The sequence below is a fragment of the Ceratosolen solmsi genome, unplaced genomic scaffold (genome assembly GCF_000503995.2).
Source record: "Ceratosolen solmsi marchali unplaced genomic scaffold, CerSol_1.0 scaffold57, whole genome shotgun sequence".
Taxonomy (NCBI): Eukaryota; Metazoa; Arthropoda; class Insecta; order Hymenoptera; family Agaonidae; genus Ceratosolen; species Ceratosolen solmsi.
In genome coordinates this window covers 4709886-4735638 of record NW_011948427.1, presented here as the reverse complement: position 1 = coordinate 4735638, position 25753 = coordinate 4709886, and the positions used below count along the sequence as shown (strand labels likewise).

The 25753-nt window shown below is 23.8% G+C and overlaps 2 protein-coding genes across 2 annotated transcripts; both read right to left on the bottom strand.

Annotated features, from left to right (window-relative positions):
* Positions 1 to 4486: 4486 nt before the first annotated feature.
* Positions 4487 to 14142, bottom strand: LOC105363466 (lysosomal acid lipase/cholesteryl ester hydrolase-like). The gene is given in 8 exon segments (XM_011501159.1): positions 4487 to 4730; positions 5546 to 5773; positions 7148 to 7303; positions 7378 to 7618; positions 8543 to 8657; positions 8696 to 8906; positions 10540 to 10798; positions 13737 to 14142. Coding segments are annotated over 8 exon segments (1371 nt in total). The 5' UTR covers positions 13742 to 14142; the 3' UTR covers positions 4487 to 4574.
* A 6040-nt stretch (positions 14143 to 20182) lies between these two features.
* On the bottom strand, positions 20183 to 24974 carry LOC105363465 (lipase 3). Its single transcript, XM_011501158.1, has 6 exons — positions 24800 to 24974; positions 23854 to 23968; positions 22949 to 23189; positions 22073 to 22231; positions 21136 to 21363; positions 20183 to 20367 (listed from the first exon to the last, which is right to left on the bottom strand). The coding sequence occupies exons 1-6, from the start codon at positions 24972 to 24974 to the stop codon at positions 20215 to 20217; spliced, it is 1071 nt and encodes a 356-aa protein (XP_011499460.1). The 3' UTR covers positions 20183 to 20214.
* Positions 24975 to 25753: the final 779 nt, after the last annotated feature.

Sequence of the window (25753 nt, the reverse complement as noted above, 5' to 3'; positions counted from 1 at the left end):
TTTTTTTTTTTTTTTTTTTTTTTTTTTTTTTTTTTTTTCCGAACTGACTACGCAAATCGAGTTCAAATGTAATTAATTGATAGTAAAACATTTTTCTATAAGGATTATAACAAAATTTCTTATCAGAAATTCAATTTGTCGTTCTAGAAATAGTTATTCAAATAATTATATATTATGCTCGATTTATCATTACTTTGAATAATGAACGTTGAGTATCATATTCCTATATATTTCGACAAATTTCCATACAATTTTTTTTTAAATACAACAAGTTTACATATAAATATCATACATAAATATCTTTTAAATATACTATTAACATTATTAAACTATTCTTTTTTAACTATTTATTTGTAAATGACTATTATTTTATATATATATATATATATGCGTGCGCGCGCGCGCGCGTGTGTGTGCATGTGCGTGCATGTGCGTGCGTGCGTGTGTGCGCGTGTGTGTGTAGAGTAAAATGTATCCAAACTAAGTATAAAAACTAGAGATGATAGTCAATTATCTCTTGAATTAAAAACTAAGATTGAGCTACGTAAAAGCAGTTGAAATAATATAATAATCTTAAATTATAAATCACATTCACTAAAAATAGAAGTTAACGCTTTTATATATTGATTATCACATAGCTGAATTGGTTTAGAATTTACTAAAGTTTAAAGAAGAGCATTGGCAGACTAACAGTGTCGAATGAAATTGTTAATTTAATTTTATTGTCAAATTCACCGTATTCGAAATTCTTCAGATTATTCAGCATTATTCAGAAATAGTAGTCTCAAAAACATTACACTTTTTCAAAAGTAATTTTGAAAACATCATAGTATGTAAGTAAAAAGACGTAATTTATTTATATACGCATCTTATTTTCACCAGAAAATACTTTAAAACATTCTGAGAATCAATTTTCTTTTTTTTTTTTTTAAATAAATTTCAAAGTGATTTGTTGTTTGCTAGGTGATAAAAACACACAATGTATATAAATAATGATATTATTTCGGTATCGCAATTCCTTTTAGCATTTATTTCAATTTATCACACCTATTTGCCGTACATTCAATTTTCTCTGCTGCTTGGCTTTAGTAAACATATTTTTAAATTCTTCGGAGTATTGCACATAACTAATGTCGTTTGTCAATCAATCCTCCACGTATTACTCTTTGTTGTTAACCTAACGACATCTAAAACGATTCGTTTACACGTATATTTTTATAAAAAAATTAAAAAATGTTTAATACGTTCTCTTTTTTTTTTTTTATAGAATTATGAAATAAAAAGTATAATTTTATATTTTTCAAAGACATAAAGATAGTTAATAAGTTATTTGCTTAGGTATTAATTAGTAAAAATTTTACATGTATAAATAAATCCTTTAACGTTGAAATTCTTTAGTATTCAGTCAAAAGTCTTTTTAATAAATATTCATACTTTGACTAATTTATGTTTTTTTTTAGACACACGCCAACTTCTAGAACATGTCATTTTACTAATAATTTCTTAATATTCGTTGCAGGTATTTGTATAAAAAATTATAATAACCAATCTGTCTGTGATTGTATCAATTTACGACAGAATGACGTTGAATAATAACAAAAGTGGAAACACGTAACATCAGTCATTTTAATAATTACGCTTATAAAAGAGGAGAAGTTTGAAAATCTCTCGTTCGACTCGTACCCCCCAAAGTCGCAACATCATTGTTGCCAACCACCTTGTTATGTATACTTATATATCCTTTCGATTTAAAATGTCGAATTTGTGACAGACCTTTGAAACTTTATATCGACAAACATAAATCATGTATAAGCCACATAATGTTTGTCTTATCGTATTGCGTAAGAAATGCCGTCTATTCGAACGTTTTACTTAATAATGCTGTATAAATACAAAATTATCATAACATTTGTGTATTGAGTTGGGATATTTGCTATATTAGAGTAAGCCTTCTTTCGTGCGATAGACAAATTTTCTTCATAAACTTCGAATTATCTTTAACGTTAACAAAATATTATTATTATGATTAAAAAGAGTTTTTAGCTTTTATTTTGATAGAATGCATGAAAGTTATAATTCAAGATACTTATTGTCTTTTACGGTCGTCAAATTTCTTTACAAATATGATAAATTGAATGTATTTTTTTTGTTACGTGCTAAAATAATTTTCCTCTCTTTTTAATAAACGACCATTAACTTTATATAAGCAATAACGATAGTTAATTTGTTATTGCAAAAAATTATTGACTATACAAGAAATAATGAAATAGGTAAAAAGTTTATATAGTTTTTTCATTAAAATAACTTTCTAGACGTTCATAACTATGTATAAGCATTTAACGCGATAAGAATCAATGAATTACATATTACGAAAATTTAAATCAATGCCTTCTCTCTTAAAATCCTATTGCATGTCTCAAATATCTGTTGATAATGTTTTGATGTGCTTTGAGTTTGTCATCAATCGGCTATGCGGATGCAGCGGCATCGATCGCAAGCGGCAGGATCACTGAGAAAGCAATCGAACATGTTAACTTTCAGCTACTTTCCGCCAAATTTCATCATACCACCGACCGTGATCTCAGCTCGTCAATTCTCCTTAAGATGCAACGATTCATCAAAAGTTCCTTCAAAAACTTGTATTTGCTGCATTTTTAAACTACGCTCTGCTACTGCAACTCTCCATCGTACCATCCGACTCGATGATCGACATGCCGTTCGAGCGGCTTTGGTCGTCGGGATTTCGAAGCCCTTGAGGATTGTTCCTGAGAAAACTCAACGACACTGAGGCCCTTACTCTAAAGCTAAAATAAAGAATTTCCTAGACATTCTTTGCAGTCAATTTTTTGTTTTGTTTTTGAAAAAAAAAAAAAAAAAAAAACTATCTTGATGAAAGGGATTATTGTTTCACAATCTAGAGGTGAGACTATGCGATTGTATTTGACAATATCAGCAGACTTCTTTTCGATATATTCGAGCCGAAGAAAATATATTTGTGACTGGCTTCTTGTGCGCTTGAGCCGTAGGCGCACTTACAATTACTAAAACTCATACGATTAAAAAGAAATTCCAGTGCCTTGATTTGGAGCTTCGGAATTTCAAGAGATATCGTCGCTGATTCATCAACAATTGAATTCGGTGGATAATAGCTTAGTATTCAATGTATCACTCGATTGTCTTGGATGCCATATTTCGCTTAGATTGTGGTACTGAGCTCCAATATAATCTATTATATGCTGTAACCACCATGATCTGGAGTCAAAATGCTTGCTCTCGTTAAGGTGCTCGAGTGCCAATCTTATCAAAGGCAGAAGATTCGTTATTAGAATTGTATGCTAATCGGTAATTCATTAGCCAGACAATCGGCTTAATCACGCATGCGTGAGTCTGATTGTGTCGCCTATGGTTAGCGACTAGCATTATTCATTTAACCGCTAATCGCATATGTTTTAAATGAACGGAGCTAATTGTGCTAAGGAACGAAGAAATTCCATACACATTTTTATACAAACCGGAAATCATTTACGTATGTTAAAGGTTGTATTAATAATAATTCCTACTCCTTTATCATATAAAATAACAACTTTTCAAAAGCATACTTATTTATTATAGAATTGTAATAGTTATTATAAATCGTAGAAAAAATCTTGTGTATGCCTATAAAGCAATAGAATTTCGTATATTTCGTCACTAACGTTATTCGCAGCCTGAAATTTTGAAAACTTCATTAGTAAGGAATTGTATCGTTTACAAATTAATGAACATTTGTTATTTTTCTTGCACATTTCGAACAATATTTCAAAAACGTGAACGATATGATATGAATAATTAATACCTTACTTTTAATTTAAATTTATATTAATTATTATACATTAAATAATTAAATATTAATATTATTAATATTAAACTAATGATTAATAAATTTAAATTAATAACTTTCAATACGAAATCCGTGGTTACCTTTTCTGTTTACAACAATATTATACCATAATGTATATATATAGATTTAGTCAACATGTGTTTACAAAGATTGAAAATCATTTTAATATAAATACATATATTTATAAATATTTATGTGAAAAACGATTTTCACAATTTCCTTTTATTTACAATACCATAAATAATTAAATATTTAAAAAAAAAAATTTATAATAAAATATATTTTAAAATTATTAATATCGTGCAATTGTTTAGAAATACATAAAAATTATTATTATGTTATGGATATTAGTTATGGGAATTAAATTTAGTAATTTCGTTTGTTTTTTCATAAATTTAATTTTGGACTAAAATTTTACTATTCATTTATTCATTAAAACACATTTATAAACTATTCGGTTTGTTAGAATTATAATTAAATTTAAACAAACATAGATCTGCTCTTTTACAGCCATAATATTATCTTTAAATGAGATTAATAAATAATACGTATTAATATTATGATGATTTATAAAAATTAAAAAATATCTTTAAAATTTATCTGCGTTAGTGTTAGTAAAATACATGAACTATTACTATAAAATGTTTAATACATTAACATTTTCAGTAAAATTCATCGATTATCTTATGAAGATTTAATGTCGATATTTTTCCATCAAATGAAGGAGTTTCGAATAAACGAGCTTCGATGCATCAATGCCCCATATAAAGTCCAAGTGATTGAAGGACGGATCGTCGACTACATTGATTTTCACTTTTCTTGACTGCATCTCATACAATTTTAGCACATCCTATCAAATAATATTAACAATTAGATTTGCTTACATTTTAACACTTTCATTTAACATGTTATTAGTATTATTATATTATTAATATTCCTTTAAACTCTTAATACCAAATAAAATGACCTGTTGGATAATGCATTAGTAACAAATTAATATTTTAAATAATATAATTTTATTTTGAAAATATTTAAAACCAACACTTTCGGCAATTTAAAGTATTCCTTATATGAACACAAAGCCATTAAATCCATACATTTATATTTCATTCGATATTCACTACTTTTACTACACTAAGCATATAAAATAAATTTATTATAATAAAATAAAAAGAATTTAAATTTTTAATTTTAATTAAATAAGAAATAAATTTAAATAATTAAACGGTCATTATTGTTTGTGTAGTCTAAATGACTATTGAATTTCAACATATATTTAATGACAGTGAAAAGAAAATTTAATATAACAATTTTTATATATAAATATTGTATAAACTTTGCCAATAAAGCATATATTGCATATATTATTAATCAATCGCTTGATTCTATTATATACAACGAATAATTTTGAAATTACACTCAAGAACACAATGAGTCAAAATATTTTATGAAAATAAGCATATATTATTATTAACTTAGTACGTCGCATATAAATAATAAATCTTGTATATACAAATTATGTGCGTGTGCGCGTGGGCGCGAGCGTGTGTACATATAGAACTATTTATCTTTTTTTTTTTTTTATTACGAGATGATATTGTGTGTAGCTAGAATATTTGAAATAATTCAATATATAACATTATTAGACTTATTACAAGTTTATACCTTTCGTTGGGCCAGAAAGTCATTTTTACTCCAAAATAGTTGAGTAGGCACATCAATTTTTGTTAAATCATAGTCAGGCGGACTTTTACTTTTGTAAATTTTTGCATTCATTTGCGAGCCGTAATCATATTGACGAAATTTTTTAGATTTAATTCCTTGTGCATAATGAATGACAGTTTTCAATGATGTTCCAGCGGGAGTATGAGTCAATATTAATGGCAGCATTGTCTATAAGAAAAATATATCAATTGAATTTAAATTCATAGTAAATTAGCTATATAAGATTAAAGAATCAATAACTGTTTAATAACTATGTAGGGACTTTTTATTACAAAAACTATTTTACACATAAACAATAATCCGTTTGTAAATATAAAATAAATTATTGGAAAATTTGATTATCATTTTAAATAAATGTAATTTAATTTTTTATAATATACTTAAGCTACGTTTAGTTACATATTTCTAATGACAATTTAATGCATTAAATTGTATGCGTAAATAAATTTAACTATTTATATAAGGACATACTATGTTTATCTTTAAGGATATTATTAAAAATTACTATTAAAAACATTGTAGATAAGCACTACATAATTATTTTGATTCATTATTAATATTTTTTAATTTAGTTTAATTCTTACAAACAGACAATAGACTAAATATTAAATGAATTTATAATTTTTTTTTCATTTTATACGATCTGAATTGTTTTCATGTTTATTTTTTGATTCTATGACAATCTATGTTCACGAATCTAACGTCATGTATAACATTGAAAATTTATATTATTACTTTTCATATTATATTAAAGAGTACATTAGATTTTAAACTTTAAATAATTAATCTAGACACTTGGTGTCTAGATTTTTTATTCCCGTATTTCCTTTTCTTATTAAGATTACAAAAGTTATCTATATTTACTAAAGATTAAATAAGTCTACAATTAAAAAACGATTTATCATAATGAAAAATTATTTTATTTCTATCATCTGCCACATTGCCTACTTCTTTCGCTATAATAATAAATAATAAAAATAATAGTAATAAAAATAATAATAGTAATAATGATAATAATAATAATAATAATAACAACATCAAAAACAAAAAAACAACAACAACAACAACAACAACAACAACAACAACAACAACAACAATAATAGTAATACAATAAATGTAATAAAATATAAATACATATAGGTTTGTTATATTATATTCTAAAACTGTAATTTATTCTCATGAACGCTTACAATGTCGAATAAGATATTCTATAATTTGAATATTTCTATGCAAGAAAAATAATTTAGAATTTGTCATTTATTTGTCAAAATTTGCTATTTTTGTTTCCATCATTATGCTTATTCTTATAAATTTATACCAATTTATACTTTATAGCCTTGTATTTAATTTATAGGCATAACTATATATTATCTTTGTACAATTATAATGAGATAATTTAAAAATGTAATAATTATTACAAGATGAAGTATCGAAAATAAAGTATCTCAAATGTAAAGTTTTTTTAAAAGTAAGAAAAATTAAGAAGAATCGCGTTTATATTCGTAGAGGTTATTTTGTTAGATATATTTCTTATATACGTACCGTATTAAATTGTCTTGCATTGAAACCAACAGATGAAAAAATAATATCTCGACATATTTGTTTTATAATTGGCCTATTACAAATACACTTCGCTGCGAATTTGAATACAGAATTTTGTGCGAAAAATTCATGCGTTCCTTCAAAATTTGTATATTTCTATAAAATAATATATAAATTTAACATGTCAGTTATAACCATGCACTTGTATATTGTAGATGATCTAATCGAACCTGAAGATTTCCAAGAAATACTCCAAGTGGAAAAAATAAACCATTTATGTTACTAGTAAAAGTAACTGGAGCAAAGCCAAACATTGCTTTAACTTTCGATGCAATGTCTGGTCGTTCACTTGCCATCACATAAAAAATTGTAGTGCCCATTGAATGTCCTATGTATATTAAACTGTCATTTTTCAGTGATGTGATGTAATCAATTTCAGCCGGTACATCGTAAATACCCATTTCATGCCAACTATAATTTCATATATTGGATAGATCAATAAATTACGGACATATGTGCATTACAGTGAGATATAATGCTTAAATACATTAATCAATGTTTTTATGATGATTACCAAAATTATTTATTGCTATTATTGGCGAATTAGTGTTATATAATTATGCAACAGACGCCAAGTATTTCATAAAAGTGCACTCGATACAATAGCTGACGATACTTTAATTGTAAATTACCAAAATAAAATCAAGTTTCGATTTATTGAAAATTTCTTCAAATTTAATCAATTTCTTAATTATTTTAAGTTTGATAATTGCTGAATTAATTAAGTTTAGCCGAGCAATAAATCATTAAGCATCATTTTCACATTACATTATTATGATTATTATGGAAAATTTATTTAGTATGTATGTTTTGATAATTTAGAATTTAAAAATATAATATGTTTTTATTCGAAATGTATTTTTGAATTCAATCAATAGTACAAAAGCATAATAAATTTATTATATTGTTTATAATAAGATATTTAGATTCATTTTTATAAAGAATATTTGCTCAGTATTATTAACATATATTATTGCATTATTTTTTATTGCAAAATTAATTTTTTATTCAAACTGTTTTATTTTATTTTCATTAAATTGAAGATATAAAAGAATTTTTTTCTAAATATTATTAATTGAAAGCTTATAGAATATAAATTTTAAGCTGAAATTGAAAAATGAACTTGAACACAAATAATGGATATTTTGGAAAATATTACTTCAAAATTCAGTAAATCTAGTATCACAGCGAACGATAACTTTGATTAATTTTAGAAAATAGCAATTATCGCAATCCTCGAAACTTTGGATAGGATAAATTTTTATTATTATTTTAAGATTTTTAAACGAATAAATCAATAGAATCAATTGTAGATATGAATTTATCAAAACGTACCTAAAGTTCCAAAATTCGGGATCAGACGTTGATAAAATAGTGTGATTTTTTGAGTACGTGTTACCACGAACATTTCCCATCCAAACGTCGTAGCCTTCATTAGCAATGAGATACGCTAAAAATTGTTAATAGTCAGAGTCAGAATGCTATTGCGAAGCCCTATTTAGGAAATAAAGTGCTTACCTAAACTTTTCTTTTTTCCATTGATAATCCAACAAAATGAGCTTTCCAATAAAGCATGCTGCAATAATACAACAGGTGATCCTTTCTCGCCTGGAATTCTATGTAAAGTCAAAATATAACCATCTTGCGTCGTAACGAAATGTTCTTCCGTTGGATATCCCGATTTCTTTATCATATCTATCTGATAATATTGATTCTATTAATACGAAATTGTTAGTAGAAAATTTCTATTTATAGATACGGTGAAAATGATTAAATTCAATAAGATATTATTATTCATAGTAAATTCGATGTTAAACTTTAGTTAATTATACCCATATCATTGTAGTAAAAAATTTTTATAAAAATCAATTCCAATGATAAAACTCAAAATAAGTTGAAATAAATTCTAATTTGTCTGTCTTGTTCAGTAAAATTAATTTTCTAACAAAATCTAATTTATTCGTTTCAATAATAATAATAATAATAATAATAATAATAATAATAATAATAATAATAATAATAATAATAATAATAATAATAATAATAATAATAATAAGGTTTGCTTGAAATATTGTGAAATCATTATTAATTGAATTGATTTTATAAACGAACTACAAGTACTCCTTTTGGCATGAAAGGAAATAAAAAATAATTTTTTAAAATTTTGTTACATAAAAATATAAATAAAATATTTATATTTTAATTGCTGACAAACATATCATTTTACATTCTTTCACAAATGCAATTCAATTGGATTCTAGTATATTTTTTCTAAATGTTATGAACAATGATTTATAAATAATTCCTTTATTATTAATGTTTTAATTATAGTTTTAATTGAATATTTGTTATCTAATCGAATTAATTGATTGCTTATTCAACAAATTAAAGAAATATTTTTTGCTTATAAATTCAATGTTAATCGGTGACTTAGTAATGTGTAATAAGTTAATTTATTATTTTGATATAAAAGTGAAACTTAAGAATATTATTGTATTGGTTTGATTTAATTACAATGAATGTGTGACATTTAATTTTTTTCATATTTTTCTTGAATTCTATGATTTATATTTATAATTTACGGGTATTCTTAATTAATTTTCAAGAAACTTTTGCTATTTTATTATTAAATATTATTGTAAAATGATAATTTGAAAATTTGATAATAAAAATCTAAATAAAACTTAAGAAGCATTTTTTAACAAAATCTTGTAATTAGTTTTGTAAAATTTCTGTCTTAAGGCAACAAATAAAATCGGTGAATAAAAAAAAAAAAAAAAAAGGGGAAAAAAAAAAAAAAAAAAAAAAAAAAAAATTAAATCAATGAAATTATTTGTTCAAAATAATGAAAAATATTAATATTGTAATAATTTAAAAAAAAAAAAAAAAATAAATTTTTTAAAAATTTAAAAAAAAAAAAAAAAAAAAAAAAAAAATTGCTAAACTCAACTCTACATATCAAATTTAATATAAAAATTTATCATTTTTTCCGAATTCGATATATTTAATTTTTTATGTATCTACCTAATATCATTTTAGGTTCGTTTGTTATATATAAAAATATTGCGACATAATTGTAATAAAATTTTGTAAATCGATACTGTTTATATATTTTAAATGACAATACATATTGAATGACATACTTGTTGAAAAATAATTTATAGTTTTATATGGGCTTGATTAAGAAATTACAAATCATTGATACATTTAACACTCATCATCTCTGAAATTATAAATTTGCATAATTTAAAATATTTCTGACAGGATTATAATTTTCCTTATTTGCAGTTCTAGAAGCATAGGCTATTACAAATATCGTGTACGTTACTTACAGTTGTCATTTCTTCCTCGGGATTGTTACTACAAGTTGTGTATTCAATGGATTGAAAAACGTCATTGTTGATATAATTGAAAGCGGTAGTCGATCTTTTCATCTCCTGTTGGATTTGCACGTGTATCTTGTTTGGTAATGCTAAGATGAAGCCAATTAGACTCACCAAACAAGCAACAACTACTTGATGACGCTTCATGAAAGACATGATGTGAACAACAGGCATATAATATCGCATATGAGGAATGAGAGTTGTAAAACTATCGCATAACACAAAATAGTACAATACCATTAAAATTAATTCTTTTTTTTTTTTTTTTTTTTTTTTTTTTTTTTTTTCTTTCTTTATGAATTACAATAAATATACATTCTATATACATACATAATTCAAGAAAGACTTTATTTTATATCTAAGATAATAAAAAACTTATAAAATAATTATATGAATATTTTAGATAATTCACTAAGAACGTATTAGAATGAAATAATTATATAGAAGTTTCGCGTAAGAAAATAAATGAACAAAAAGCCTTATTATTTTTTCTTTTTTATTTTAATTGAGTTTTTATAAAGAAATGAAGACTCGCGAAGCTTATATAATATGATTACATAAACATAGTATAGAAAAATAATACGCGGAGCTTAAATTTTTCAACCATAAATTAATTGCTTTAAAATTCTTTGAAATTAATTAACAAACTTTTAACTTAACCAATTCAATTCATAAATAATTTAAACGAATGAAGCAATACGGTTTTCAAAATATAGGAAAAATCAAGTATATTGTGATAGATTGTATAGTGCTCCTTCGTTCATTTTTATAAAATTTATTTATTAAAAAAAAAAAGAAAATATTATCTGGATTATCCAAGATATTTCCAGTCTTAAATATTCATACTACCAAAATATGTAAATAATTTAAGCAAAAATGATATCTACATATAACGGTCTCATAAGATTCCAACTTTTTAAATAATCAATATTACAAAAAATATAAACAAATCTTTCTGATATAATAGAATTTTATTAAAATATATTTTATTAAAAATAATTCTTTGTTAATTTATAATATATAATGTTAGGTATATATTTTTAAGTTTACAAAAACAACTGAAATAGTATAATGATGAATTATCAAAATTTAAATCGGTACTAAATAATTGAATATTAGGTATTTCAATTATTAATTATTAAACAAGTAACAAGTCTTACTATTTATCAGCATTTCATAATTATTCAATAATGAAAATGAAACTCTAAATAAATTGGTAAATTAAATAGTTACTTTAAAAGTTGCTCTTTTAAATATTTCAAGCTTAAATGTAAAATATGTTATGCATACAATTTTCAATACTAATTGGAAAATATAAGAAATAGTTTTTTTTTTTTTTTTTGTTTATTTTATAAAAATATCATTCATTGAAAAAATAAACTGCATAACAATTAGTTGCAATACTTTAATAGTTGTTTGATGTAAATTTCTTTGCATTATTATTTTATAATTTTTGAGTGTAAAAAATACTAAGATACTTTATGTAGAGAATATTTGATGCGTATACCTGTTTAGATCTAATAATCATTGGATATTATGTTCTTAATCACAAAGGTGAGTAAAGTTTATTTCTCTTGTTTCTAATATTAAAACTTAAATCTTTTGACAAACCTTAAACACGTGTAATCTATTTCATTAAAATTTGTCTCTTGTAATATTGTAAATAACATCTTGAAGTAATATTATAATATTTTAACTGTTCCGATTATTGTGTAAATTAAATCTTAAAAATATGTAGACTATTAAAGATTTAATTCCATACATAAATGTGACAAATTATACAAAATACATAACTGTAAATATTTATAATGAACTATTTAAGCTTTATGAAATATATATATATATATATATATATACATGATACATAATTTGTAAAATAGATTGACATTCATTTCCAAAAGAGTATTGAGGAGGATTTAAACTAAGATAATATAAATTTTAATCATATTTAAAATTTCGTTATATAAAAATTATTATTTAATATACAAGTATAAAGGTATTATTGTTGTTAAAATTAGCCCTTGCAGTATGTTGACTAAATAGCATGTAATTTAATTCTATTTATATTTGCGTACATCACTAGTTGTATTTATTTATAATTAATGAATGTAATTATTAATTATTGAAACGACTTCGCAACTTTTGAAATTGTAAAAACTACTTATGCAAAAGATTGCATAAGACGAAGAATCTACAGATACTGTTTTTAAATCCCGACGTTTAATATAATATTAATTAGAAACTGTTATATTATGCATTGAAAAGTAATTATTACAATTCATCTACAGAGGTATTGTGTGTGTGTGTGTGTGTGTGTGTGTGTGTGTGTGAAATATATGTACGCATATGTGAGTAATCTCACTGTTTTTACTTTAAGGAATACGCTACTCCGGCGACTGTTTATAAAAGGCGATAAAATTGTATTCCATTAAAAAATTAACTTGTACATTATAAAATTGTGAAATATCATAATTCGCACAATTATTGAATGCAATGAAACGATAGGAGGACATTTCTGAAATGTCGTATTAATAGAGTCAAGTAGCGCCCATTAGCGAATTAACGTTCACTCGATCAACTGAATGTGACATTACCAGCGGGGCTTCTTCGTAATATTTATCAGCCGCAGTCATTTTCAAAATAATCGAACAATATTATTTCGTGTCTTGATAATAGAGAAACGCGGCACGCTCTTGGCCTATCGTTCCAATGAAAATGACGAAACAAAAGAAGAAGAAGAAGAAGAAGAAGAAAAAGAAAAGAAAAAAGGAAAGAAAAAGCGCCGGTAAAAATGGCGCGAAAATTCAAGACGTATCTTTTCCAATGAAATTAGCGGCCGTAATTGGTTTCTACATGGCAGGGATAAATAGAGCGGAGGGCCTGGGGACTTATGAAAAGTAATGAAGAACAAATATAGTACCATACTTGTTATCGTATGATTAAGCTTGCGACAACAGTAGCCGAAGGACACGTACGTAGGACCTCGTGTAATAAATCACCTCTCATTGCTAAATTTGCCGCTCGGCAAACGCTCAGCAATAATATCAATTGGCCCAGGGTAAAGCACCCAAGGTCTCCTCAGTCCAATTCATCCAATTCACCGAACTCCTCGAAACACAATATTTCAATAACCTACGATTACTCACCACATATGCTACCATTATCATTATATAAGCGCGTCCGCGATAAAGTGCAAGATGCACCAGGAGTCCGCGTGAGAAGCTGTCGCGTGCAGGAGGTGAGGCGGTCGAGGAGCAGGCTGAACCGGTGTCATAAAAGGATCCCTCGCAAGTCGCACGGCGCTGGGAAAGACAATGCTATTTTGTTCAGTGTCTACCGATCGACCGACCTCTCGTCGACTTGACCGTTACCGACTCGTGTCCCGTGTCACCCGTCTCCAGGAGCGTCGTCTACAGTCAAGACGCCCAAGCCCGAGATCCGTCCGCAAAGTCCAAGCTCCAAGCGAACAGAAGGGGAGATAACGAGTGGGCCTAATAGCAATAGCGTCCCCTGCTATCTCCTTCGTCTGGATATGAATTCATCGGTTGCCGATGGACGATTGTGCGTGAGGCGAGAAAGTTTCGGTTGGGCCAGCCTGAGCAACAGCTTATTCGTCCGCTAAATCGACCGCTACGTCTATGCATGCATAAGTGCGGCAAACTAGATAACAAGATAGATGGCTTCTACGAGTAGCCGTTGGCGTCGACCGCCTAATCGCCTCCCCTGTAGTACGGCTCTCCCGCGAGTAAGTCGACAATCGAAGTTATTGGTCCGATCGGCCGACAAGGATGACGATATTAGCTATGAAAATGTCGAATCCCTGTGCCCGCGAGACTGACTCCGGGGCTTCCTCCGTTCCCCTTCTGAAGTCCGTAGTTGCGCTGGATTATTATCGAGCCGGCAACATCGATGACGAAAGACAGTCTACATTTTTGGGAGTACATTATCGTAATCGTTCGGCAAGTCGATTGACAATTTTCGGCTATACAAAGCCGTTGCCAAGACGCTAATGGGACATTTAGAATTCCGCATTATGTCTAGGACGACGATTACGTGGAAAATGCCGAGAGGAATGCAAAACACATCACGGCTCGTTTTATCTTTGACATTTGACTATTAAGAACAAAGCTGTAGCGCCTCTTTACGATCTTCTCTTGCCTATTGCTACACTTCCTTTTATCTAATCCCTAACTATTAATCCTCTTATTAATAAAATTATTGATAATCATATCAATGTTCAACAATGTTTGCCTAACAATGTAAGCTGCATGTCGATGTAACTATCTTTTCTAGATTATAAAATTATATTATATTACTGTGTCATTGTTATATGGACTTTTAATCCTAATGCGACAAATGTAATTATAAAAATATTGCATATCTTTGGCTATAATTAGGATCATAACAAAAAAAAATAATAATAATAAAAAAAAATAAAAAAAAAAACGAATTTAGAAGAATCAATGTATTTTGATGGTAAATGTGAATTCTTGGTAATAATTTTTATCGAATATCAAAATTATTGTCCAAATTAAATAATAGTTAAACACAATGATAACAACATAATCTTCACGACTCTCGATTATTAATATATTATTTGTTATGAAGTCCATACAAAATTCTAATACTAAACTAAAACTAAAACTAAGCTCGATATAATCTTTAATCAGACATTACATATGTTATATATATATATATATATATATATATATATTATATCGTAATTTAATTCGAATGTTTGATACATTGAATAAATATGGTAAAATTTAAATGTTCACAGTCTTGTCTATTAACTTTAAAATTATATCGAATCATATACAATGTCAAAATATTTAACTCAATATTTAATTTCAAAATTATCGGTTATTGCCATAATCTTATCATTTATGATTCAGCCAAATGATATATAAAAATCTAAGAGAATATGATTTTTCATATGTAGGTAACATACATACATCTAAAAGCGATTAAAGTAGCTATTTAAATATAATTTGTAGCTAATAACAAGCCTTTATAAATATTAGAAAATCTATAATTTATGAAAAATTAATAAGAAAAAAAAAATTATTCTAACAACGCCGTAATTAATTCCTTCTAAAAATATGATTTTTTTTTGTAAAATAAAATACATAAAATTAGATTTTCTATTTTTAAATTTACTCGATAAATGAACGATAGATTGATAGAAAAATAATAAATTGTTGATGCATTGTCGAAAATTCATGATCTTAGTATTAAGAACAAAATTAAAGGATTTATGATAAATGTCGATGATCTTGATAATAAGATTGTAAAATGTCAAAAGAATAAAAATTTCTCTAAAGTGAAAAAGTAATTGTTATTTAAAATTAATAATTAACAATTTTGTTTCTAAATAATTAACAATGAATTATTAAAAACTTGAATATTACCATTAATTTTCTGCATAATTAATTATTAATAAATAATAATCTGCATAATTCAATTAACATTTCTTTCTTTAAATAAGGATTCGAAAATCATGTTCTACGTTTTTATATTTTTCAAAGATTCGATTATTCTAATTTATACACTAATTTAGAAAAATATTTTTATGGTGATTTTCAAGATAAGATTTTTTTTTTTTTTTTTTTTTTTTTTATTACCATTCAATAAAAGACATTAATTCAAATATATGATCGTAAAATACTAATGGATTGGTAAATTTAACCAGTAGATTCCGATCGTTTAATAATAATACATGTGATAGATAATAAAAATAAGAGCTCTTTCCAAAAATTTATTTACATTAGCAATTTAAATTTGTATTTTGCATTCTTTGAACTGTATTTATTTAATAATATAAATTTCTTGTAAAATTTACTATATACTAAATACTATTTATTATAATTATTATTGTTGATTTTAAATTATATTGGTGGAATTTTTATATAAATAAATTTAGAAATTTATATTATTGAATTTATGTATTTTACTGTAATGATGAAGTTTTTATTCATATATTAATTATATGTATTTATGTTTATTTTTTTAAACCTACCGTACATTATTATATTGCGAATAAATGTCACTGTCACATTCATGATTGCTACAGTTAATAAAAATAGGCTGCGATATATTAACTTGTAACTTATTTCCTATAATGAAAATTTTTTAATTTACAGCATGAAATGTAATTATATATAAAAATTTACAAATCAACTATAATTTTACAATGTGTATATAATTTCCAACGAATTTTTACTTGAATCATTTATTGTATATCTATAATATTTTTATTATTATTTATTATTAGATTATTCAATATTTATTTATAAATTTGAACTCGCAAATTTAAACTGTCACTCAAGTATTCACAAATTCAAGAACAATAAGATCTAAATCGATATGTTCCAAAAAATCAAAAATTAATGGTTTTACTGTTATAGACTATAATTTTAGTATATTTTAATTTAAAAATGAAATAATTATGTACTTCTTTGCAAATTTTCTTCATTAAAAAGAATGGGTCACTTCATTATTTTAATATACATTTAATACAATTGTTAATAAAATACTATAAAATTCCTTTTATGCATTTCATTAATAAGAAGCATTAAATATGTTATTAGCATATTTCTCAATAACGTTAATTTTTATTGCAAATGTATTGTAAATTTTTATTTATAATTAAAGTTTCATTTACTTGTATTCGTTTTATTTCATCACTTTTATATAAGATCATAAAATTATCTACGAATTATCTACGATTGTACTTATTTGCAGTTTCAAGAATAGTATCGATATATTTTTTATTACTCACAGTTGTCATTTCTTCCTCACAATTGTCATCAAATGTCACATAGTCAACGATTCTAATAAAGTCAATATTGGTGTGATTAAACACAGTAGATAACCATTTCATCCCCTGCTGCATTTACTTGTTCATGTGCAATTAATTCTTAAACATCAAAGTAATACCAATTAAACTCACAATTAAGATTTTGTAGTGTTTTATAGATAAGAAAATATTATAACGTTATATTAATATATATATTATATATATATATATATATATATATATATATATTAATTAATACATATTTATTAATATTTATTAAGAATATGAGCAAATGATATTGGAAGAATGATTATTACGACTATTTACAAAGACAAACATTTATTGCTACAACGTCAATGATTCCAGATAGTAAAACTTATCCATTTTAATTATGATATGCAATCGAAAAATAAGATATGGAAATAAATCATGATAAATCTATAATTGACTCGTTAATTATATGTAAATCAATAACAAAGACACTTGAACATATTCGACTGATAACAAAGGAATTGTATTATGTGTATGAATAAAAAAGTAATCAATAAGATCTATAAAAAATCATATCCATATTACTCGTGATCTTTTATGAAATTTATCCAATAATCAAGCAAATATTTAATAAAGACATTGTAATTAAATATCAAGTACTTTAAAATGTGAAATAAGTAGATTAATATTTAAATCACAGAAGATAAAATTAATTGATAAATAATTAAAAAGTAAACTAAAATTTGAATCATAAAATTATCAATAACTGCATCTTATGAGATCATTCATAATATTAAACAGAAATTTATAAATAAATTATTTAAAATCATAGAAGAAAATCAATAAACCGAAATAAAGTAAGCTAAACAAAAGCAAATAATCATTTTTATAAAATGAAATACAATATATTTACGCAATATTTCCTTAAAGAGATTTTTTGTAAAATATAATAATTTTTACATAAAACTATGTATACGAAAATCAAACTACTTCAATTTATTAAAATAAAAGTTATATTCCCATTATATAATTATTTAATCTCCTTAATAATGTGATCAATTTTGATATAAAATAATATAATACAATATAATTTTAATACAATATTACAAGATATACATATAATTATTAAAAATTCTTTTGAATACTATAAAACTCTTTGGCTTAAACAAGTTCGTGAAAGTAAATTAATAATTTATTTATTCGACAGTCTTATAATAAACAAATTTTTGAATCGATTGAGAGAGAGAGAGAGAGAGATAGATAGAGAGAGAGAGAGAGAGAGAGAGAGAGAGAGAGAGACAGAGAAACAGTGATGGAATAAAGGTAATAAAAGAATCATTTATTGTTATTCAAATACATATTTTTATTTATTGAATATTTCTTATTATGGTTTTATATTTCCATACACACAGACGCATACACACACATTGTTGAAATTTATTTTTGATAAAACTATTCAAATTTATATTTATAAATTATGTGGCAATAGTAGGAATTATTTTATATTTATACACATAAAAAAACTTTCAATTTCAGCTAATAAAATAACGAAGATTGTTTTAAAGAATTAAATATAAAACTAAATAATCTGATTAGTTCTTTAGTTCACAAACTTTTTAAAAAAAAATTATTAAACATGATGCCTAAAGCCATATATCCTAAAGCCATATAAGTATGTATATTTTTAATGATAATCGTTTCGAATTCTGATATTCTCGTAGTAACTTTGATAAGCAAGATTTTATAGTTTTCAAGAGATATTGTAATTAAATCCGTAACTTATGCCTATTTCAGAACTCAAATTTAAATATTAAAAGTATTTGAAAAACATTTTATTACTTGGCTATAAAATTTTCTAAGAACCGTACATAAAATTCCTTATTTCATGATTTATCTATGTATAACACGGTATTAGTAAGAATATAAAATATAAGATACAAACAAATAATAAGTACAATGTTTTATGTAGTTAAAAAGAAAGAAAAGAAAATAATTTGTGGAAAAAATAAATTAAACAAATAAAATTAAAAAAAAAAATTATCTTCCATGTGAATTGATTATAAATAAAGATTTTTAAGAGATGCATTAATTTTTTTTATAAAAATCTAATTGAAAAAAAAAGATAATTTCTTGAATTTCGTTGCAATTCAATTTAAATGTTTAAAAATTTTGATTGAAATTGTTGTTTTTTTATCTAAATATAGCAATTATGTATACTTTATATTATTTATTCTATAATCCTCATAATTGTAGTAAAAAATTGTAATATTATTAAATTGATTATCTATTGAAATATCAATACGTGTTTAAAGAATAAGTTAAATTGTTTAACAGTTCGGGAACAATTTAATGATTTGTTTTTAATTAAAAAATAATATTTTATTAAAATATATTACTTCTAAAATAATCATTGAAATCAATGTAATTTTCAATTTCAAAATATATTATTTAATCTTATATATATATATATATATATATACATTTAAGTTCCTGGCAATAGTTTTTCAAATTTTACATGTAAAATCAATTGATTAAAAATAAATAAAATGATTCATAATTCGAAAAGTTTTGTTTTTATAACATTTGATTTAAATTCTTATTCTAAATAATGTCGTTTATCGAGATAAACAATTATATTAAAAATTAATTCTAAATTTCTGACAAATATCTAGCAGCATATATATATATATATATATATATATATATATATATATATATATATATCAAACACTATTTTCTAATATTAGATACTAATATTAAATGTTTCATTATTTACAAAAACTTATAAAAAAATCACTACATCGTATATTAGTATAAAAAAATAATATAAATTATTATCGGTATGTCTTCATAACACTAAGAAGTTCCACATAGACGAGTTTTGGTGCATCAACTGCCCACATAAAATCAATGTGATTAAACATCGAATAGTTTACTTTATAGTTAAGAATCTTTTTTGGTAGTAAATCAAATAATTTATGCACATCCTGAAAATAATATTGAGTATCAAAAATCACATTATATTCAATAAAATTTGCATCAATATTATTTATATATATTTACATTAAAAAGTTTTATTTTCTAGTAACTACATTTTCTCATAAAATACATTAAAACGTTTATTAAGATGTTAATTACCGAAAGAAATTTAGAAATATATATTTTTTTAGAATAATAAATGCAATTTATATTATTTGTTTTTTAGTAATTCATTAAGTGTAATAATTGAAATATGTCAGTAAAATCTATGATTTTCAATCCTGAATACTGAATTGTTAACATATTATCTTTAAGAACAATGAAAATACTTGTAGACAGAATATGAATAATTGCTTTGTTCATTATTATGCTATATGATAATGAAATCACATAATATTAAAATATCGTAATAAATTATATAAATTATACACAAATATTCGATTGTATAGGTTAAAAATAAATGCTTATAATTTTATGTTCAAATTTTTGCAGTATGTTCCATGCGTTGTAATTAGTTCAATGAATATTTAACAATGAGATTAGAGATATTTTATTATAAAAATAATCACTGATAATTATCTATAATTAGATTAGCGTTCACCTGAAGTAAAATTTAAATACCATATCTTTCTCACTATTAATCGAAATTGTATCTTCTTCATATGTAATTATTTTATACGAAATTTATAAAAATATATTAATGAAGTCAGTACAGAAAAGCATTTGAAATATTGTGGATAATCAAATATAATGAATATTTTACATTTTAAACTTACTATTGGACTAGCTAACCAATCATTTTGTGACCAAAATATGCCAATAGGTACTTGAATTTTTGATAAATCATAATCTGGCGGTGTAGTACGATTATACATTTTAATGTTATCATTAGTTCCATAATCATACCGTTGAAATCTTCCAGACTTTATTTCTTGACCATAATGAATTATTGTTTTAGTTGACGCTCCTGCTGGCGTATGACTTAATATCATCGGCAATAAAGTCTAAAAAATATTGGTATGTACATCTGACCTAAATTTTACTTAAATTTTGTAGTTATTAATAATTATTATACATTGATTGCTTAATTGTTTCGAAGCACTCGATGTTTCTCATAAAAAAATTATTTTTAAATTAAATTTAAATTGTTTAATTTTAATATTATTATAACATATTATATAATTAATAATTAATAAATAATAAATAATATAATATAATATATTATGTATAAATATATATATATATATATATATATATATAAATATAAATATAAATATTTAAAATGTATACTATAAATAATATAATATTAATAATAATATTATAAATAATTATTAATAATAATTAATAAATAATAAATAATACTATTTAATATTTAACTAATAAATAAATATTACATTGTGTTAAAACGTTATATTGATTAGTTTCAAAATCAAAGAAATTTTAGGCCGTTCAACAAAATATATTAAAAAAAATAAAATTTTAAATAATCAATGCTATAATAAAATATGATAAATCATTTATCTAAGTTAAATAAGTAATGACTGTTTGCAGATTTTCTAAATATCTTTAATTATAAAATGCATATTTAAGAAAACTAAGAACAATCGTTTCATAAATCATAATAAATGAGTACAATTGTTCTCTAATTGAATGAAAAGGTGGTTATTATTTAAAATTAATTATTTGAAAATTGTTTAATCTGAACATACTCACGTAATTAAATTCATTCTTATCAAAACCACATATTACAAATAATGTATTGGCACAAATTTTTTCTTCCGATACATTTATATCACATCCATATTTAGCTAGAAATTTTAAAAGGATATTTTGTGGTAAAAATTCACCTTCTCCCAAAAAACGACTGATAAACTAAAATTATAAAAAAAAAAAAACTTAATTAATAGTATACTTTTTCGTACGTTCAAAGGTTGAATTTTTTTACTTTAATCAATTTTTATAATCGTTGATACTAGTCGTTAGCAATCTACATTAAAATTAAATATTAAAATTTAAATTATTTAATAAAGAATAATGTTGATATTTAATCGTTACAATTCAATTGATATTAATTTAAGGTGTAATTATTATTTTAATATTAATATTCACTTTAGAAATAATATTAGATACACGTGATTTTTTAAAATATTTTAGATTAATTATGTTTGTATTTATATATATATATATATATATATATAAACTATTACTAAATATATCTTATAATTGTTGATAAATAGGTTCTAAATTGTAACGTAAAATCAATTATTAATCGTTTATAAATTTATTTGTATATGTTATACTAATTTACTACAAAAATTTATATATAGAATAAATTAGATATTATAATTTACAAATAAACTTTTCTTATTTTTAGATTTATTATCGTACAAATTCACTTTATAATTTTTAATTTTTCGATTTATATAATGATAAAATTAAATTTCAAGTCAGGTTATTTTGAATTTGGATCAACCAAATTGCTAAATTTTATGAATAAAAATCAATAATACAAAATAAATTAAAAAATTTATCATAATCCTGAATTCATATGTAACATTTGTCTCTGAAAGAAATTCATTATCAATTTACCTCAACTTCGTGAATAAATGGAACAAGTAATCGTACTGGACTTTTTAGATGAGTCATAAATGCTATTGGAGCTAAGCTGAACATTACTTTGACATTTGATGCAATTTCTGGTCTATCTATGGCCATAACATAAAACATTGTTGTTCCCATTGAATGGCCCACATAAATTAGATCATCGTTTTTTAATTTCGTTATAAATGTAATTACAGCTGGTAAATCATAAATAGCCATTTCGTGCCAACTAAAATGTTTATATTTAATAAAACTAAATAATAAAATTTTTACTTATTTTAATGTTAATTAATTAGATGTTATTTTGTTTAACGCTTTAAATAACACATTCACTGTTATAAAATATTATAGATTTAGTAGCTTATATAATGAATAGAATTTATAAATATATCTAAGCAATAAAAAGAATTTTGTAAAAATTATGAATTTCATTATGAAAATTATATATATAGGTACAACCCTAATTTATCCTATTTTAAAGAATTTGAAAATCATCGCATGAAATACGTTCATATTTTATTTATTTAAACACAATATACTGTAAGTTTTATCAAAATGTTTTCTCAACAAGAAGCACTTAAGTCCATTCTACATTATTTTGCACTATATATATATATATTTTTGTGTGCGTGCGTGTGTGTGTACATGTGTACGCGTGTACGCGTATATGTAGGTGTGTGTGTATGCTTGTAAATATATTAACAAAGACATTTTAATATTATTTATTAATGTATTTAATATAACAAAATTCATTAATACATATACCTGTTAAATAATATGGATATTAAATAATCTGAAGTTTCTATTATAGATATTATAAAAAGGAAATAACTATAATTTACAAGAAATTCATGTTTACCTATTCAAATACGTTAAAAATGTTACGTTATTACCTAAAGTTCCAAAATTGTAAATCCGAGGTAGTATAATTTATATGGCTTCTTGAGTAAGTGTTTCCTCTTGCATTTCCTAACCAGACATCATATCCTTCATCAGATAAAATGAAAGCTGTAAATAACCAAATGTTATTTATCTACGCAAGTGCCGGAAATAATATAAATTTATATTTGAATAATTTTTAAGCAAAAAAAAAGATGTTTTCCAACAATCACTTACCTCGTTCAATAATATTATTACAGAACTAAAAATGATTATTGCATTCATTAATGATACATCTAATGTTAGATGAATTTTGTGCATAGCATTAATCTTATATATTTAAACATTAAATAATTTTCAAATCGTAATAAATTTTTTGAAATTTTTCATAATAAATTGAAATTGAACTTGTTAAAAAGTGAATTGAACAATGTACATTATTTATTAATGTTAAATTACATTTTTACAATACAACAATATATTTATATATATATATATATATATATATATATATATATATATATATAATAATAATAATAAATTATAACTATATTAATATTATGAAAATTATAGTAAGATAAAAAATAGAAAATATTAATAAAAAAAGTAATAAATTGCCAATACTTTCTTAATTACTATCTTCGTGTAATACGAAAAAAAGATTTAAAAAAAAAATAATAATAAACTAAAAAACTTTTATTTTATTGCTTTTTTAATTAATGCTTTTTAAATTTAACTCAAATAAATCGCATTCGATATAAAGAAATGTATGCAAAAGAAAAATAAGCTTCATATTTCTTTATATAAATTGTTTTTTAAACATTCGATAACAAATTGAGCTAATGTGCCTGTACTCTCCGGCATCCTGAGAAAATCGCGTTAAAGCTATATAAATTAACGAATTATAAAATATAATTAAATTCTAATCAAATATTTCATAATTAAATGCTCATTTCTTACCAAGACTTTTTCCTTTACCAGCAAGTACCCAATCGAAGGAGCTGGCGAGTAATCCGTGTTGCAAAAATACCGCAGGCGATCCCGGAGATCCAGGAATTCGATGAATTGTTAACAAATATCCATCGTCGGTTAGCACTACATGTGCTTCAGAAGGATAGCCTTCTTTTCTAATCATTTCCGGCTGCAATTGGCAAGATAAATTGATAGAGCCCCGCTGATGCGTTATTCAAATTATTATTTATTTTTGTCCTAATAAATATATATTTCTTATCAATCCTATCATTATCAAGTCTGAGTCAATCTCTCATTCTGAATTCTTCTAAATTCATTGCTTTTACTCATAAGTTTGTATGGCCGTATAAACTCAATTTATTCTTATTGTATTATAATATTAATTTTTATGATTTTATTTTTAAATAAATAAATAAATATATATATATATATATATATATATATATGTAGTTGGGCTTTACAGCTATTACAATTCATAAAATACATGTATTTTTAATATTTCATTCGAATTACACATAATGTATTAAAACATAATAAAAAACTTACTAAATGCAGAATGTACTGTAATAATGTCTTTTTTATCCAGATATAACGGTGAATAATAATAGGGTGTGATTCAATTTTTTAATAATCCAGTTTTGTTCTAGTACGAGGTCACTGCATTTATACATCAATCATTACTCAATTTAAGATTATTAATAAATAAATTTATATTATGCTTAATTATTGTTTTTCAACTTAAAAATTTATGCTTTTATCGAATATTTTGCTAGCTAATATTAACAAATTACTTCACATAACAAATATTTTTAATAAAGGCATTTTTTAACAAATTATTTTCTCACGTAATACGTGTAGGAAATATGAACAACTTCTTTTAAACATAAATATTTTAATACTATAATATTTAATAATATAATATTATTTTAATCAAGAGTGTCT

What these genes read in the sequence shown, in the direction of transcription:
- LOC105363465 (XM_011501158.1), bottom strand. Translation starts at nt 24,974, where the DNA reads ATGATTAGAAAAGAAGGCTATCCTTCTGAAGCACATGTAGTGCTAACC. An exon ending in TGGTAAAGGAAAAAGTCTTG is followed by an intron (nt 23,969 to 24,799) that starts GTAAGAAATGAG and finishes GGTTATTTACAG; the next exon opens with CTTTCATTTTATCTGATGAA. An exon ending in ATAAGAATGAATTTAATTAC is followed by an intron (nt 21,364 to 22,072) that starts GTGAGTATGTTC and finishes AATATTTTTTAG; the next exon opens with ACTTTATTGCCGATGATATT.